A 20,086-nucleotide genomic window follows, 5' to 3' on the forward strand; every position below is an offset into this window, starting at 1 on the left:
TTGATAGCGTCTCTTTAGCTTCCTACGTTCTTTTAATACACAGTATTCTTTGATGCTGGAACTCCAGAGAAAGAGCTCTATAATCCTTAGATTTTTTCATCCCTCCAAAATTTCCATCTTCCACCACCCTCTGCCCTGGGGACATTTTTTTCAATATATTATATTTCTACGTTTCAAACGATTTCTTAGAATTGATGTCACGTTGCTTGTTCATTCGTCTGTCTATCCGGCCGTTACCATACCTAAAGGGGACAAACGATTAGAGATAGAGACTTGGAACCTTCGGGAAACCTCTATAAGTCGACCCTAGGACCATTAGATAAGAAATAAGATTTTGCCAGGGGCCAGTTATCCAGTTCGGATTATCGATGCACCTACTCGTAGTCCACAATTGGGCCCCTTATGCTTCTTCACTCTTACTCTATTTTATTCCCCGATACGAGTATTAGCTCCATAGCTCTGTCTGACACATAGTGCTGCTGCTATATCACAGCAGCCCACCTCGGTGTGTGTTTGGATCAGTGACAGTGAATATTTGTATCGTCTGAAGTACCACTTTAATGTTGAAACTCGTTCTCGTACCAACCTCTATTGTCTAGGTCTAAGGCGGTTCACTTTTTTGCTAATGTTCTCTATTGGAATTACTATTCATTCATTCACTGGACGAATTCATTTCCGATATTTTAGATTTAGAGATTACCCGGGCGGACATTTCATTCTTATACGAAAATTCCGTTGAATCATTCCTGATAACTGTTTTTCAAGGTCAAAAGTTAAAAGGGCTCTGGAGGGCGTATTTCTCAATCAAATAGTGTCATATCTGAGTTCTTTGGAAAGGTCTTGGAATTCCTGACAAAATTGTATCGATTCCAATTTGTTATGAATCGGTAATGAACTGGTTTATAACCGATAACTAATATTTAATCCGAAATTGAATTATACTCTTTAGGTATTTTGGGCAATGTTTTGAGTGATTTATGAATGATATGAAAATCCTTTTGTGTTATAGCCTAGTCCCCGGTGAGTGGCTTTCAAGGTTGAAGCGGTTGAAGTCATTTCCATATCCCTTGTGTACAAGACTCTACCCCTTGTAAAGACTAATGTACTAAATGTACTAATGTACTAAAATGTACTAGACCTCTGTTTAAATATCTTTTCAGTCTGTGAAGTTTAAGCCGAGTTTGAGATCAGTTTGTGAGTTAGTTTAAACATCTCCATATAATAAAAAAACAATTGGCCGGGGGTAGGATATAGCATTTAAGTCACGAATTCAAGCTCTTCGCACAGCCTGGGACACTTTACTAGCCCTTTTTTCTAATACAGGGGTGGGGTTGTCAGTACTATGACTTATGGAATCAGTCAAGTGAAGCTCACTGGATGCAATTCGAATATCTTTAACGCCAGAAAAAATCCTGTTGATCTAAAGGGGATTCGAACCCGGGACTCTTGTATCACAGAGCGATTACTATATCAGTTGAGCCATTATATGACTAACTTGGCACTTTGTTGCGTTTTATCTAGAAAGCTTAAAAAAAAACTTGATACTTTAAAATCAAAATAATCAGCTTTAAATAGATTAAAAGGAAGGTCCATGGTGTAATTGGTAAGAGCGTTCAGGTCTTGGGTTGTGTGACCCCAGACTCAACTCGACTGTCACAGTTTTAAAAAATTTAAATAAATAATTAGATTTAATGGACTTAAATAACTTTTTCGAATTAAAGATTTATCTCAGGATTGAGATATTTAATATTAATCTCTAATACCTCAAATCAAATCTTAAAGTGTAGAGCTTGGCGTCTACACATTAGTAGAATTTTTTTAAAAAAAAATGCCTTTTTAAAAAAAAAATTCCCCTATCCTTGTAGGCAGAAACGTCAGAATTTTTAAAAGGCATTTTTTAAAAATAATTCTACTAGTGTGTAGACGCCAATAACCAGAGCACAACAACTTTTGTTTTGTAAACATGTTTTTAAAATTTCTATGAGAGTGAGCGAGATGACTAGATCTAGATCTCACTCACTCTCATTGAAATGTCAAAAACATGTTTACTAAACAAAAGTTATTGTGCGTTAGGCGTAAATGACGAAATGAAATTAATCCCTTAATTGACACTATATTATGAAAAAACACTGAGAGAGTGCATTTAATTTCGCAAAATTATCTTAAGAGCTTAATAGGGGAAAGTACTTTTCCTTCGAACGTTCATACCTTCGAATAATGTGAATTTTCTTTAAGTTTTCTATGAGATTTAAACATTTCTGATAAATAATTAATTAGCTTATTATCAATTATTGATAATTATGTGACAATCATGTGGAAATCTGTTTGGAAAAGTAAAAGAAATTCGCATTATTCAAAGGCATGAGCGTTCGAAGGGAGAGGACTTTCCCCTACTCTTATTTGTCTCACATTTCTTATTATTTATCAGAAGTTTTAATCGGAATTTATAATTTGACTGCAATTAATTATGAAATTTTCCAGACTTTTAGAGCATTTTAGAAGTCAATGCAACACTCTTAATGTTTCGAGATTTCATCTCAAATTAACATTATTTTAAAACCAATTAAATTTGCATGAAGAGAAATTGCAATTTAACAAGAAAATCTCTCTCATTGCTCTTCATATCAATGCCAAATGGAAAGCATTGAGTGATTTTGAGGGCAAGAGCTCACAATGTACAGGTCTGCTGGCACCGACAAATATCATGACATTTTAGGTATATAGAGTTCTAAATCCAATTTGTGCTGGGAGTATTATTTGATTGAGATAAGGATGATACGTCAATTACACCATCATCCACAAATTGATCATCTCGGTTATATGATATTTCTGCATTTGCTCTTCATCATTAATACCAGAGTTATATTTTGTGTCTTTTGCGAGAGTGAATAATTTATTCGTTTCACAGGATTATATTTCGCCAAAGAATTTATTTTGCGAATAAAGTAAGATAAAATGGTGGTAAAAGGCGTTTTGAGCATTGCAGTATTCTTTGGCTGATAAATATCTTAGGTCTTAGGGCAAATATTGTATTTCTTAAGTAAATTTCAAAGTTCATTTTCTGAGCTTTACACTTGAAATAATCCTTTGTATTGGTACTGACTGATACAGATGAGGGTGTAATGTAAAACAGAGTTGATGGTATTCCTATAATTGTTTTGTGTTCATTGATTTTCTGGTTGAAGATGCGTCACAATATTCAGGACAATTGATATGCTAATTACAATTTGGTTAATGAATGAAAATTATGTGGCAGCAAATTGAAACATTGAATAATTTATTTTGAATGGTAATGTATTTAATTCCTACGGCTGAAAATAACTGATATAAGTCTGGGTTTTATTGATTTGTAATTTTTGTTTTGGAATTAAACATTATTTTATTTAATAAAATTTTCAAATAATGATCTTAATAATTAGTGATAATTAGTTTTAATGTGAAAGTTTGGGACAGAAAAAGTCTGTTTATGAGAAAGATAATTTGTTTGAAGTTTTTTTCTTTAAAATTTCAGTAATATTTTTTAAAAGTTGTACCATTAAAAGTTTAAAAGTTTCAAACTTTTTTTTTTAATTCAGTTGGCCCTATTCCAATTTTATCTGTTAATGATAATTTTATATTGATTGTACTTCACTGTAAGCTGTGTGTATGAGAGCCATTTTAATTCATTCGTGACGGATAGTGTAAGACCGAGTGTTTCGATAAGATTAAAATGATAAATTTGTTTAATTTTGAGAAATACAGTCCTTCATAATATCTCCTAAATATTTAAAAACAATTGTAAAAAGTTCAAATTTACTTTAAAAGGTGGAAAAAGGGATATGCCGATTAGTCAGGCGAAAAAAATGAAAGTGAGATAATTTGGAAGATAATGATAATGACAAATTAATTCATATTATTGAAACCATTGAAAATTGAAACTATTGATTAGTAGCAGTAGAGTTTTAAATGCTGATCAGTAAAAAAACATAAATATTTACAACAATGGATCCAATTTATAAAATTATCTAAGATTGCTCCAGGTAAAATGAAAAACTTTTTTGTGCCTTTGCCAAAACTTCCACGAAAATTTCACTATATTTTTTTAATTTTTTATTACTGACCCAATTTAGCTTTTTATCGTTCATTTTTACAGTGCCGTTGATTTTTATGGATTTAACGAAATATCAAATCGATTACTGTTCAAGTTTGATATCCTTTAAAGTATTGCAATTTTTTATTTAATTAATTTACTCAAAACCATAAAGCATTTTGCGGATAGAATTTCATATGATAATAGCAGAAGCCCGTCTGCTCGGTCAAAAGACTGGATTTAACAAAAAATGCACAAACTTGTAAACTTAAAAGTTCCATCATTCATGCCAGCAGACTGATTTAGTTGAGCGGCAGCTTAGCGAAATTTTAAGGATTATAATGATTTAACCACATTCCAAGCATTTTTAGGAATAATTCATCTCTTGGTCTATTATAATCATTATCATAAGATCTGCATTGTGGGCTCAGCTGTGGTCGTAATGTGGACTGGACCTAAGGCTTAGCCATATGACTTAACTTGTTTAGTTTCTGATTAATTAAATTAATTTCTAATTTTAGTTTGGGAACTGGGCTGAACTTCTAGTCTGAAGATCGTTAACTCTTTCGCGTCCATAGGGTCATATATGACCCGGGGAAAAAAGTTTCTTTTTGGCTATTTACATTAATTGAAATCTAACTGGAGTCTTGAGAAAATGAGCCAAGAATCTTACATTCTTCTATTATGATGTCGTGCACGAACAGATAGATTTCAATTAATGTATATACCCAAAAAAACTTTTTTCCCCGAGTCATGACATTACCCTATGGACGCGAAAAAGTTAAAGGGTATTTGTTCATAAACTTACGGTGTATAAGGGAGGAGCACCACGGATCGAAATGTTAAGAGACATGTTCCATATTTAGTTGAAAATATAAGCCTTAAGATGCTTATTTGGTATTTTTGTTTTCGCTAATTGGTCTATTAATTATCCATTTAACTATATCTGTGAATTTGAATTTTTAATATTTAAAAAAAATAGGTGTAGTTGCAAACTTGCATTCTGTACCTCGAATCGTTACGAATTTAGTCAGGTATCTCTCGGAAAATTGGGTTTTTAAATTAAATCTGAGCTGACACTCCAACCATGTATTTTTCAGCGTCTGTATCAATTCGATGCTAAAATCTTTTGCTTTCATACCCTAAACGGTTTTCTTTATATAAGGTAAGGGGCTGTATGTCGGCCACTTAAGGATGGGTTTTATGAAAAACTTATGTAAAAGGACATTTAATTTGCCTGTTTTGATCAAATTTTCACCCTAAGTTGTAGTATAGATCTTTGTCCATCTGATTGTACACTTTATTTGGAGATAAAATAATTTTAGATTATTAAAAAATTAAAATGTTTTAAAAATGTAGAGTGTTCCTCAATTCGGCCACTTCAATATAAGCGTTTCTGTACTCGGCCACCTGGGGTTCCTCTAGTCGGCCACCCATTTTTCAAATTTTAAAAGCCCGTAACGTTTTTACGGACTAGAAAAGGATATTGAGAAAGAAAGAAAGAAAACCTTTAAAGAATAGTAATTTTAAGAAAACAAAAAATTGTAAGGGAAAAATTCTTTTTATTCTTTTATTTAGTCGGCCGAATTGAGGAACATGGCTTTAAAATTTCACACCTTCACATTTAAGACAGAAAATTAATATTTTTATCAATAATGAAAATAAATTTATTGCACAGTGAGTTAGTTAAAGTTCTCAACTTGCGGTTTGACTCAAAATTTGACTGCTAAAGTAATCTGTACAGGTAATAAATCGAATAACTCTTTGTGAAAAAATGTCGTGAATATTATAAAGAACATCAAAATATGCTGAAAAATGACCAATATTGCTTAAGGTAAATTTGAATCCTCTGACTTTTAATATTTTTTTTAATGTTTTGTGTCTAATTTCATTTGTATTCTCGGTCATTTGTGTTATTTATACAATTATTGACCTTATGATGTTATAAAACTCCTGGAATATTATTGCAAAATTATATAATATGAATAAATAATTCCACCGGCCGACTTGAAGAACACATAGTGGCCGACTTGTTAAACGGCCGACTAGAGAGTACCTTACCTTAGTCTGAAACGTTCTGGTTTTAAAGTCTTCTAATTACACTTTTGCCATTACCATCACTGCAATCAATTCTCTTGAAGGATGTGGAGCGTCTTTAAAATATAGTTTATTTCTCTTATTTTCAAACAAAACCTGGACCTTACAATGAAATATTTTAACAACTCCGCAAAACAATTAAGACGCTTAATTACATGATAAGGCTAGGTTCTATAAGAGAAAAAGGACAGATTTTAAAGATTTCCAAATTAAAAGGTACCCCATTTCCTCCTAAAGGAAAAAATACACGTTTTTCAATGTAAAGATTACGTGTTGGCTTAGTTCCTCTATGACATTTTCCGTAGCATTATAATATTGTCACGTTATTATAGGTTAATCTGTCAAAGATAACGTTTAAATACATTCGAGGACCTCCCCCGTCCCTATAAACGATTTTATTTGCACTTTTTTATCGCAGATATTCCCTTTAAATTTTCTTTTATTGGAAAATATATAAAATTTAACCCATCATAAGAAATTTCACCGTAACATTTTTCTTAATCTTCCGAGTCCGACGGCTGAAGTTCGGTGGAAAGAATTTATATCTTGCTTAAATTGGAAATGCTGTGAGAAACTGATAAATTTATCTGATGTTGAATTTAATGGGGTTGTGAAAACATCACACGAAGGAGATTTGTAAACTTTCTTCTCAAACCCAAGGAGGTGGTTTTGGGGGGTGTGTTAATACACAGTGATTTTCTAAGCAGTGTAGCAGTAAAAGGGAAAATATTTTAAGGGATGGTTTGGGTAGTGTGAGAGAACAAATTTAGAGCAATGATTGCCTCAGTGATAATTTCATCTGTAAAAGAGATTTATTTGAGATACTAAAAGTTGGAATGGAATTGCCTCCTATAAAAAGCTCATAATTTGGTAATGTTTTAATCACTTTGATAATTCATCATGTTTTTCTCTCTGACCTTTTTCATTCAATTCATTTTTTTTTCAATTCAAGTCGGAAAATAAAGTTAATATCTCATTTATTTCGACAATGTAAAGTGGTTGATATTTTTTTTTTATTTTGTCTCTGGGAATTTTGAAATGGTATATTGTTATCTAAAGTGATTTTCCTGTCGTATTTCGATGAATTGTATGGGAAAATATGGAAAATATGCTACATACGAGTTCAAATGATCAGTTTATTGAAAAGTATATAATTTCATCAATTATTCAGATATGTCTCATGTGTGTTTCTGTGCCTCTTCTGCTTCCAATAAAGTGGCACAAAATTCCCAAAACTGGAGGCATCTGGAGTGAGGATTCAATGTGATTGTGATTTAATGTATGACAAAGTGTCTGTGAGAACAAACTGTGAATCTTCTTACAGAGTTTTCTGCCTTCTTTTTCCATGAAATATGTATAAAAGACGAAAAATCGTTTTTCTATACAATTTACTTCCTCACCTATTCGCATTTTCTCACTTCATGTGAAGATTTTGATGTACATAAATATGCTGAAGATTTACTTTTCGAGGAGAGAGAGAGAGAACGGGCAGAAAAAATCGATTTTTAGTGTATTGTGGTTCAAGGGGGATGTTTTTCCTGTTCGTTGCACTAGTCTCAAGTGAAAATTCTATCTCATTTGCTGCTTCGAGGCAGAAATTATATGCTTCTACTGTAAAGAGAACATTTAATGAGATTTGAGATAAATGTTATGTCTTTTACTCATAAGCTTGTAGAGACACTTTTCTGTCATAACAAACTTTCATATATTGCTTGTTCTATTTATTATTACTGAGTTGATAAAACTTCGTGCACAGTATTGTGAATACATAGTTAATGTTCAGAAATGTATAGTTTGTGGAAAGAGTTCCTGACAGTTTGTCCCAAGAATAATGAAGGATTTTTATTAAATGTCCTGTTCACATTTTAGCTGACATTCTTAATAATCCTACTCAAGGAAGTATTGCAACGTTTGAGTTACTATATTTTATAGGCTTATTAAGAAAAGAATCGAATATGGTCAAAATCAAAACATTTCACGTTACAACACAATTATACTTATATTAAATTTTATTTCGGTTTTTAACAACCTACGGGAAAAGTCAGGGAACTTACAGGAAACCCGGGGAACCCAAGAGAAGCCCAGGGAACCCATAAATTTTTGCAGGGAACTCTTTGGGAACCCGAAGAACTCATAAATATTTCCGTGAACCCACACATTTTGTTTTAGGGAACTCACGAGAAACCCTATATATTTTTTCAGGGAACCCGGGGAACCCATACACTTTCAGGAAACCCATGGAACTCATATTTGTTTTTCAGGGAAGCCGGAGAACTCATACATTTTTCAGGGAACCCATATAGATTTTCAAAGAACTCTTGGGGATCCCGGGTAACACATAAATTTTTCAAGAACCCTCCGAGAACGCAGGGAACCCATAAATTTTTCCGGGGAAATCTCTAGGAACCCGGGGAACCTATTCATTTCTTCAGGGAACTCACGAGGTACCCATATACTTTTTTAGGGAACCTGGAGAACCCATACATTTTTGCAGGGAACTCACGGGGAACCCATACATTTTTCAGGGAACTTTTACGGAACCTGGGTAATCAATAAATTTTTCAGAGAACCCTCCAGGAACCCAAGAGGAACCCATGTATTTTTTCAGGGAACTCACGTGGAAGCTATTACAATTATCAGGGAACTCTTTAGGAACCCATAAATTTTTTCAGCCAACTCTTGGGGAATCCGGGAAAATCATAAATGTTTGAGATAATTCTCCGGGAACCCGGGGAACCTATACATTTTTTCAGGGAACTTTTGGGTAACCCGGGTAATCCATAAATTTTTCACAGAACACTCCGATAACTCAGACAACCCATAATTTTTTCTAGGAACTTTCCGAGAACCCATACATTTTTTCAGGGAACTCACGAGAAAGCCATACATTTTTACGGGAACTCTTGTGGAACCCATAAATTTTTCAGGGAACCCTTGGGGAATCCAAGGAACTCATAAATATTTTAGGCAATTCTCCGGGAACTCGGGAAACCCATACATTTTTTAAGAAAACTCACGGGGAACCCATTATATTTTTTCAGGGAACCCGGAGAACTCATATACTTTTTCAGGAAACTGAAGAGGAACTGAGTGAACCTATATATTTTTTAGGGGAACCGGGAACTCGAGCCACTCTAGTTGCTTATGAATAACCACTTGATAATTATTTACTAACCAAACTATTACAGTTGTTTCCAGTTAGAAATATGTTTCATTAACCCTTTGAGGACGATTGGGTAACTGGTGACCCAAAAATGAAATTTTTCCTACCGGCTTCTAAAATTTCGTTTTGCTCTAAAAAAAGGGTGAGAAAAATGTTTTTTGTTCGGACCACCGATTTTTAACCCTCTCGTCCTTACAGTGTTAAAGCATAGGGAATACTAGCACACAATTAGTTAGGAAATTAATCTTTTTCTTCGCATATAATTTATACAAAATATGTAAAAGTGTGATAATGTTTTATAAATTTATTGCCTAATTAAGGCCTTTGTGTTTGTATCTTAATTGAGTAGTTTACATTAAGGAAATTAAAAGTACTTTCACTAAGTACTTAATAAGGGATTTTCGTCTAAAAACTTTTTAAGTAATTAACTCTAATTTAAATCTGAAATTTTGAGTTTTATTTGAAGTTTTAGAGTTTTTTCTAGAGACATAAATGGTTAAAGATAGAGGCTTGGGACCTTCGGGGACCCGCCCCCATAAGTCAACCCTGGGACCATTAACATGTTCCACATTTTCTCCCCATACCTTGCCTTCCCCTACAAAACTATGTTTTTTTTAGATTCTTTTGGTTTTTGTCATTTTTGGATATGTTTTAGATTTAGAGATTAGAGGAAAGTGCCCATGCTTGATACCATTGAAAGCTTCGTAATGACTAATTTTTTCCTATGTTTCTCAATAAACGTGACTCCGCAATATATTTTAAAAACTGGTCACTTTCCCATAGTTTTTAAAATATGGTTGCGATAAGTCACATATATTATATATTGTGACACATAGAAAATTTAGTCATTACGAAGCTTCCAATGGTATTAAGCATGGGCATTTTCCCCTACCTTGATGGACATTTCGTCTTTATACGGAATGAATCATACGTAATAATGGTTTTTCAAGGCCAGATTGGTATCATACTTGTGCTCGTTGGATATATTTTCGAATTTCCGATAAACTGAACCGGTTCCAATCAGTTCTCAACCGGTTCATAATCGATAACTAATTTTTATCTGAAATTCAATTATATTGCTCCTAAGATGTATTTTGAGTGATTTATAGATCGTTTCAAATCGATTCTGAACCGGTTATGTATCTTTTACTAATTTTTGTCAAATCGGTTGAGAACTGGTAAATTATGGGAAAGTATTTTTGAGGTATAGCATGTAAGTCACGAGTGCGAGAACTTCTCAAAGCCTGGGACGTTTTCCAGCTTTTTTTTTAATAAAATTTGTGTATTAAAAAAAAAGTTCTAAAGTGATAGAATTAGTATTTAAATTTAATGTCTCTTTTAATACTTGAAAATAAAAAAAAAAAACATTTTATTTGGATGTAAAACTTTCAAAATTTGCTCCAATGCGGTTTATATAACGAAATGTTTTTCTTAAAAGTCCTTAAACAAACAGTATAATAAACTTTTGTAATAAAATCCTTTCCTTACTCTATCAGGTTTGAAAGTCTCTTATGAATACTTAATTAAATATAATTTTGTCTATTCTGGGTTTCCAAGTTCCAAAACAAAGGTTGATATTTCCTTCTGGAAAATTTCCCCAGTTTTCTTGAAACTGCCCCACAGGGGGCTTTCAGGAATTCTATCACTTAAGATAAAGTCCTTTTCCTCATAAACCAATAACATATTTAAGATTTATTGTTTATACTTTTGTTACTAAACCCAGCTGGAACTCAAGGGAAAAGAAACTTTTGGTTGGTTCTGTTTATCTTGTTTTGTAGAACGGTCTGATGGTCCTTTATGCAATTTTGAAACCCATTCAACTTTCCTCTGAATTTATTTTTCATTCGGAAAATTTCTTCTACGCTGCTTTTGGCAGGTTTTGAGGTGGATTGTAAATTGGCGCAATGTTTGTTTAATGTGTAAAAGAAGCATAACACAGAACGAAACCTTGGGAAATGTTTGGACTTGTGAACAACTATTTTTTTACGACTGTTGGACCCCTAGAAGTTCTTTATAACTTGCTCAAAAAAATGAATATGATACCATTTTCATAGCAAGAACATCCGAGTTACTAGCACGAGTACTCGGATAAATTTTGTTGATTTGGTCACGTCCTTTGGGTGAAAAGATCTCGTTGCGCAGAATTTTATAATAACAATGAATTTGCAAAATTAATACGAAAATATGAAAATAAATTGCTATATTTATCGCACAATAACTAAACTTATTGAAGCAGTATTTCCCACAATTAAGCTTTGACTCCATATAAGCTTTGTGCCGAAGCTTTGTCGTACAGTTTGTTGCACACAAAAAAGGTACGAAATTCCGCGTCGACGCAGTTGTTCTACCCATTTCTCTAATGCAGAGGATTTTTCATTGAAAATGCTCTAAAGGATTTTTCACTGTAAATGGTCTTGAATGTGTTAGAATTGAGGATTGTAAAATAAACTTTTAACACAATAATATCAGTATACATCGTGCAGAAAATGTCCCGTGGAATTGAATTAAAAAAAAAAAAGAAGTTGTAATTTTCATCACAATACGTTGATGGTTGATGTAGATGGAAAAAAATTCTGTGAATAATTTTCTCGTTGGATTTTTTTTGATCATTTCAATTATGTTTACAGTCCGACGTTGATTTTGACATTAAAAATTCATTGTCGTTATTTTTGCATCGTCCTCTGAGTGAGTGGAAGTTTTTATGCGTGAGCGAATGATATTATAAATGAAATTAATACCAAAGGGGATGATATTGGATGTGGGTGGAAAAGTGAGATTAATTTCTCTTGTTCTCTATTTGTTCACAGAATGCCGTCTGCAGCCCCACCAGCAGCTGAAAATGGTGCTCCGGTGCCGAAAACAGAATTGCAAGAGTTGCAACTCAAAGCACAACAGCAAACAGATGAGGTAAAAATTTAATTAAACAATACCAATTTATTGTTATTGCTCTAAGTCCACCAGTGACTCTCTGGGTCGTGTTTGTGATTTTGACGATTTGTGCGTTTTCTAAAATATTTAGAGGATAAACAATTTGAGATAGAAAATTGAGGTTTTCGGAGAACCCTTTTTGAGTCAAATGTGAAGACCTGAACAAGACCTCATTATCTTCTCAGCCATTTCTAAATAATCTTTATAGTATTACTCGTAAATACGTATTTCTCAATGGCTTACGATAACTTAGTAGAACTGGTAGAATATCTCTTATTTGAAATTAAATTTTTTGATTTCTACGGAATTTTGAAGAGGTTTTGGGATCTTTTATCAATTAAGTTTAAAATCCCGAAAATCTAAATGCTGAACGCCAAAATACCGAAAGCTAAAATCCCGAAAGGCAAAAATAACTTAAGACAAAATCCAAAAGCCGAAATTGCGAAAAACAAAAATCCGGAAGAGTTAAAATCCCAAAATCCATAATCGCGAAAATCAAAATCCCGAACGCCAAAATTCCGAATACTAAGATCCTGAAAACCAAGACCCCGAAAGAATATAATCCCGAAAAATCAAAATTCAGAGACAGATCCCGAAAGCCAAAATTCCTTGAGACAAAATCCAAAAGGCAAAATCCTGAAAAGTCAAAATTCCGAAAACCAAGATCCGGAAAGACTATAAATCCAGAAAAATCCAAATCCGGAGACAGATTCCCGAAAGCCAAAATGCCTTAATACAAAATCCAAAAGGCAAAATCTTGAACAGCCAAAATCCCGAAAAGCCCAAATCTTTGAACGCCATAATCCCGAAAAGGCCAGAATCCCAAGCTCCAAAATTCTGAAAGGTAAAGTCCTGAAAGACAAAATCTTGAAAAGCCAAAATTCAGAAAATCCCAAATCTTGAACGCCAAAATCCCGAAAAGGATTTATAACATAGTTTTTTCTCCATTCATTCAAAATATGGTTTTTAGTATGCCTCGAAAATGCATCTTGCGTTTTTCAGGTAACGTTTTACAGACAGTTTTAGGCTTTTAAGTGAACTTTCTTTAAAAATATCAAATTTTTATGGAATATTTGTTAAATAAGAACCTGAGTCAAGTTTTAATGATTAAAATAGGTAATAACTTCAATTAATACGCATGCAGAGAAGAACTACAGCTCCTTACACGCAACATGTCTGCACAGAATTAGACTCGCGCTTTACGAAGTTAGAATGTAATTATTTCTTTTAGACATTTTTAAAGGTCAATAGTTCAGTCAGGGTACAGGTTCAAAGTTTAAAGTCAGAATTACAAGAATCATAAAATTTTGGGCAGGTTTGAAGCAGTTAAGACTCGCTTTGAATCGATTATATAAATATTTCTAATCGATTTATATAATTTGAATGTGTACAAAAGCCTCAAGATATCCTTGCCCTTTTCTAATTCATTGTTTTCCAATACCCAGAATAATTAATAAAGGATATTCATTGATTTTTTTGATTGCCAAATGTTGTCGATAATAGAAAATAGAGTTCGATCCGCTGTGAATTCATTCGTAATTCTGGATTTTCTCCATAAAGTTCAGCAATCTCGATTGATTCCAGAAAGTCGGAAAGCTATCACAAACGTTTTAATAATTTCAATTGTGACAATATTGCTATAATTAATAATATAAGTGAAAAAAAAACACAAGACACGTAAGTTTTTCTTTATGATCTTACTCATCTTATTTATAGGTTTAAGTTTAGGTTACAGTAGCATTTCTCCATAGAATCGTTAAAATAAATTTTTAGAAAAAATCGTGTTGATCTACTGATCTTTCGCAAAAATCGCTTCGATTTGGCGATCTGTCAATCTTGTGATTATCCGTAGACCTCGTGTCGATCTATTCTGAAGATTATTCTTATCTCCCAATCTTGCACAGATTTGTCCCAATGATCGTGTCATCTGTCGATTTCGCGCCGATTTGTTCTGCAGATTCTGCCGACATTTCAATATCTACACATATTGTGCCGATTAGGCGATTTTATTGACACTAAATCACGGGTTTTACTGCTCGAACTCTATAGAGAGAGTAGTATATAAATCCCTGGATATTTTTCACTCTCTAGAATTTCCTCTTTACACCTCCGGCAACCATTTTTGTCAACAAATCTTCGCGTTTCAGATAATTTCTGAGGAAAAATGTCACACGGTTTGTTCGTCCGCCCATCCGGCCGCTACATTGTCTAGAGGCCAAACGGTTAGAAACAGAGAATTGAGTTGTAAGGGGGACCTCCCTTTAGTCGACTCCCAGCGAGCACAGTTAGCTGAAAAAGACAACGTTTTCAGTCAATTTTCGTTGAGTCAATCAGCAAAAGTATGCTAACCGGTCACCAGTCTTGAACAAAAAGTGCTAACCAAATATGTGGAAATGGCACTGCCTCGCGAGTGTCGTTTTAAGGTTAGCAGAATTCAGCTAAAAGTAAATATGTTTTCAGCTGAATTGAAATCAGTCAGCATTTGGTGCGTTCTGCGGTTATTGGCATGTACCTCCCACCCACCCACCTCCCCCCTTCTCGACCAAAATCATACTTCTTCCGTTCCGAAAAAAGTCGTACGTTTGCTAGTACATTTTGTATGAAAAAGTGTTCGAATTTTTTCGGAACAGAGGGAGTATTTTTTTTTTGGGATTGCTCTAAAACGCGTCGTGCGATTTGTTTTTCATTTTTGGGAATGTTTTAGAGATTCCCTAGGCTTATATTTTGTCCATATACGGAAATATCATTGAGTCATTCCTAATAACAGTTTTTCAAGATTAAATGTAAAAGAGGCTTTAGAAAACAAATTTCTTAACTGAATGGTATCATGTTTGGGCTCGTTGGACAGGTCTTGGAATTTCAGATAAAACTGAACCGGTTCCACTCGATTCTGAACCGGTTATGAACTAGTTCATAACCGATAACTAATTTTTATCCGAAATCAGTTGTATTACTCAGAACCTATAAACGAATGATGCGATAATACTTTTAAGGTATAGCATTTAAGTTTAAGTCACAATTTCAAGCATTTGGCAATACAAAGGACGCTTTGCCATCTCTTCTCTTTGTTATTCTGTTCGAAAACAAGTTATTTAATCTTCGTTCTAAACAAATAGTAAAATAAGTTTTGAGGATAATGTTTCAAAGTGAAAGTTTCAAGCATTCTGCAAAGTCTCGGTTACATTGCCACCCCTTTTTAGCAAATATTTCCTGTGTAACACAAAAGACACTAAATGGCACGCAATGACGCCAATTTTAATCATTGCTCAAATTAATTTATTTTTCAGTCCCTGGAGAGTACACGTCGCATGTTGGCGCTATGTGAGGAGGTGAGAAATTGCTTTTTATCTCCTATTTTTGTACTTTAATTTTTTTCTATATTCTTTAACGCAATTTTATCATGCCTTTTGCCCTTTGAGGTGAAAATTAAATGAAAATATTTGGATAATTATAATTTTTCCCCTTCATAAACAGGCGAAAAATACTTGTATCTCATGGTTTGAGGGTTGGTAAATTGCAAACAAAAAAAATCAAAAAGAATTATCAAGTGAGAATTTGATAAAATATTTTTATGAAATTGTGAATATTCACGAATAACGAGGGTTTCGTTTAGAATGTCTTATACAAAATAAAAATTATTCCTTTTTACTTATCATTTTCCAATTATTTTTATCTCTTTTTAATTTATCAAGTTACTTGCTGTGGACAGTGTTTTAGCAGGTGTAGCACAAAATTCTCAATCATCTGCAATATCTAAATTTTTAACCTGAATTATCATAGAGGAAATGGTCTCTGTCGGTGAAAGAATTTAATTTTTAAAAAGATATTCGTTTTCTTTATGCTTCTTTAGTGTAAAGAGAATCTAAAAGAAGAGAAGCAATTAATTCACTTAGAATAATTTATTTAGGGTAGTTTTTTAGGCCAATATTGTGTTACTTGTGCACAAGTTTCACTTTGTAGTTTAATTTATTGGACCATGATTTTCTAAAAGAAAAATCATTCTTACTAAGTGAGAGATTAGTTATAGGACTCTATCCTAGATTTTTAGACTTCATTAAGAAATACAATAAATCAAATTTTAAAAATTAGCTCAAGATTTTAGGCCCAATCCAAAGGATTGTTGTCTTTGAATTAAGAAGAATTATATATTTATAAAGTGAGTTTTCTGTGTAATTTTGTATCAATGTCAGTTTATTTTCTATTTTTTTTTTTAGTTTTTTTTTAATCAAAAAATTTTTATACAGCAAAAAGTATCCAAGCTATAAGTGTTTGCATGCGTGTATAAATGTTTTAGTGGTTATCAAAATGATTTTTGTACGATACAAAAAAAGCATAATAGCCAAAAGAAGGGGGTTGATCTATTAAAATTCATGTCACGTACTGTAAAAAATACTTCCATTTCAAATTAATATTACTACGAGAGAAGAAAATCAGCAGGAGGCTTTTTTCTATTGCTTGGGCAATGGCAAAAAATGGAGAAAAACGAGAAGGATGGATCAGCAATATTTTATTTTTCAAAAACACAGAGAAAAAATGTTTTTTTTTTTTAATTTATTGTGCAGTTTGTAAATGTTTGTTAAACCTCTGTAAATGATTAAAGTTTGGAAAAGATGATTAAGAAAAATGAAATCCACAATATTTATTTATTAAATGTTTCATCATATTGAATAGAGAGGTTATTTGGAAATTTTAGGTTATGTTTTTTCGTAACCTTCAAAATGCTAAAAACTTTTTTGATTGGCAGAAACTTCGAAAATTCCATCTTCGAATTCTTTGTTGTTTTGCAAACTTTGTTTGGTCTATTATATTTGGGTATGCTGTGATATATCGCCCCATTTTCTTATTTCGGTAAGAGATTGATCAGATCTTTATTGGAATGTGAGGTTATGTTAGGATGGACTTAAAGTAGTAAGAGGTCTTAAATTTTCGTCTTTGTTGCTTCTTATCATCTTTCATTTTATTAAAGAGACAAATCACAAAATTCAAGAAATTGTGACTTTGTTTTGAAGATTTATAAAATTCTAACCTCACAATTTAATTACAAGATTAATTGCATAACGGAATAACACGGTCATATGACAAGATTTTATTGTAAATCTAAAAATAGGTCAAAATTGCAAGCCAGTAAGCGTAATATAACCTTTGGAAATTGTACAAACCCGTCAGTGATTAACCTAAATCGTATTTTTGAATAGTTCTTCTGAATTCGCTTCTTTTTGGATATTTAGAATGGATTTAACGTAATATAAAATTACGAAAGAAACTCTTAATCAATTAATTGAATAAGGCTATCCAATGGTCTCAGTCTCTTATTCAGTTAGGAAATTATTCTCGAATATGAAGTGCTGTCGGATTTAACCTAAAAAAAAATATCTCGTAAATTTTCTGATAACAATTAATTTACAGACAGAGCGCAGTTTATGAAATGTTTATGAAGTTTTTTTTTTATCTTTCATTTTATAAATTATTGTGGAAAATCTGGTAAAAATATCCTTTTTAAGGGCTTACGTGGGTCAAAAAGACGAAAAAAAACAGCTACTTTTCTTTAATTTTTTTCAACATAAAGAAACAATTATTTAATTAAAACTCTGACATATAAAAGTACAACATTTATACTGTATTGTTCAGAAATTTTCATTGAAAAATCTTAAAATTTCAACGTTTAGGACCTAATTTTCGGAGACCTTTTCGAAAACAAAGTTACTTTTCGGTGGACAAGATATCTCGGAGGAGGTTCATTTGTAATCCAAAAACCAAATATTTCCTGTTTACTGATGAATTAGACCAGTCTTTGAACGAAAGATTTTTGAAAACAATGAAATTTGAGTTTTTGGACAATTTTAAACAAAAAAGTCCATTTTTGACTATTTTACACCACGTAATCGTTTCGTATTGTAGAATAAGATGTGATCAAGGTAAACCGTTCAAGTACGACTTTAACTCATTAGCTAACAGGAAAGAATTAACGTTTTTGATTTCAGATGAAACTACTCTACAAATCTTGTCCACGGAATTGTTTTTTTTTCAAAAAAAGTTCCAAAAATCGGGTCTCAATGGCTGAATGTAAAAAATATTAAAACGAAAATTTCAAAAAATATAGTTTAAATGTTAGACTTTTATATGCTTGAGAGCTTGAATAAAATAATTTTTTTATTAGGGGAAAGCGCCCTATATTCGGACGACTGAAGCTTCGAACATGTTTATAATGAATTTTTTGATGAATTTGACACATTATATTATATCTTAATAGCTAGTTTGATGCTGCAAATATTCTGGGCCAAATCCATTAAGAACATAGAGAAAAGATTGAGTTGTTCGAAGCTTAGGTTGTCCGAAGGCGTTTTCCCCTATGCTGAAAAAAAAATTGAGAAAATATTTTCTTTTATTTTTAGTCTTCTTGACCCACATAATCCCTTAATTTCATGCCTTATATTACTAAGGTTAGACCTATAGTTCTATTTTCTATTGAATTTATTTATGCTTCAATGAAATGTTTTTATTACAACGAAAATTAGTGCTTAGTTTTTAGGTTAGATCCTACATAACCTCACATTTCTAAATAGTCTTTTGACTGAATAATATGGCATATTATGCCAAATTATGCCAAATTATACTTTTAGCAGCCGTCATTAATAGTTTTAATAAAGTTTAGATACATATTGCTTTTATTAGATGACTTTCCTGATTTAACCTCAACACTGTATAAATGAATTGATGGAATTAGAAAAATCCCAAACATTTGCTACAACTCTTTTTTCTCTGTGTCTCTGTATAGAAAAAAATCGTCAAAGCTGTGAATTGCTTGAATTATGAATGAGAGATCTTTCTTTTTGTTCTACCTAGAATTTTTTTTCTAAATTTTCTTCTTACACTCAGAATAAAAGAATAACTTTGCACCATTCTGTTTTCTCAAGCCTTTTTTCTTTCTCTATCGCGCAACATGAAGAAATATTGCGAAACATTAGGATTTTTGTCATGAAAAAATAGAGCACAAGATTGTAGAGATTTTTTCAAACGTGACTTTTACCTTCCTTAAAACACATTTTCTTCTTTGGCAAAAGGATGAAAAAGAGATGAAGAAGTGAGTGGGAAAATTGGATAATACTCTTCTGTCCAGTTTCCTGGTAACACGTTTTTCTTTTTCAACCTTTTGCAATTAGAACTTTACTGTAACAGCTCCCCCGTCTATAAAATCTCGTTTTACAAATAAATGTGGTTTGCTCTTCGATGTTCTTTTGTGCTATTTGACAATTCGGATATTCATTTGTTGACTTTTTTTTTGGTTTTTCTTTTCTATTTTCGTTTAAAGTCTTTTTTTATTCTGGTTTTTTTTTTTGAAACTGGAAGATCTCACAGATTCTTTCGAACAATTTCCTTTTCTTTATATACCTTCAATGTCTATCGAATGTACAAAATAATAAATGTACGTAATTTGTTTTGAATGCGCAATGTAGCAGTGTCATATTGTCTTGGAAATGAATAAATCAAAGTATTGAAATTCTTTATTTTGAAATGACAAAATATTATTATTAAAAAAAGTCATTTTACTGTGAGAGAGGATGAAAAACTATATCTTAGAAATTGTAGCAAAATTTATACAAATTGGTAGAAGTTGAAACAATTAACATAACTGGCAGACAAGTATAAAAAATTATGGAAAAATCTATAAACAAAAAAAATCTCCTCTAAAATGACTTTAAAAAAAATGCTACAAAGAAAAACACACTGATCCACTGCATAAACTTTTATTCTCAAATTATTCTGAGTTTCCTTTTTTTTGAATCGCTAAAACGAAGATGACTTTTAATTTTTATTCAAATTGAGATAAA

General features: G+C 32.3%; 1 protein-coding gene across 15 annotated transcripts in view; it reads left to right on the top strand.

The window, feature by feature from the left end:
* The window catches only part of LOC129798046 (synaptosomal-associated protein 25), a 69,392-nt gene that overhangs the window by 5,119 nt on the left and 44,187 nt on the right, over positions 1–20,086 (top strand). For all 15 annotated transcript variants that reach the window (XM_055841004.1, XM_055841011.1, XM_055841012.1 and 12 more), the window contains exons 2-3: positions 12,137–12,236; positions 15,545–15,586. In XM_055841004.1, coding sequence (XP_055696979.1) covers positions 12,138–12,236; positions 15,545–15,586 — 141 coding nt within the window. In that variant the 5' untranslated portion in view covers position 12,137. The remainder of the gene's footprint in view (positions 1–12,136; positions 12,237–15,544; positions 15,587–20,086) is intronic.

Source organism: Phlebotomus papatasi, chromosome 1 (assembly GCF_024763615.1).
Source record: "Phlebotomus papatasi isolate M1 chromosome 1, Ppap_2.1, whole genome shotgun sequence".
NCBI classification, from domain to species: domain Eukaryota; kingdom Metazoa; phylum Arthropoda; class Insecta; order Diptera; family Psychodidae; genus Phlebotomus; species Phlebotomus papatasi.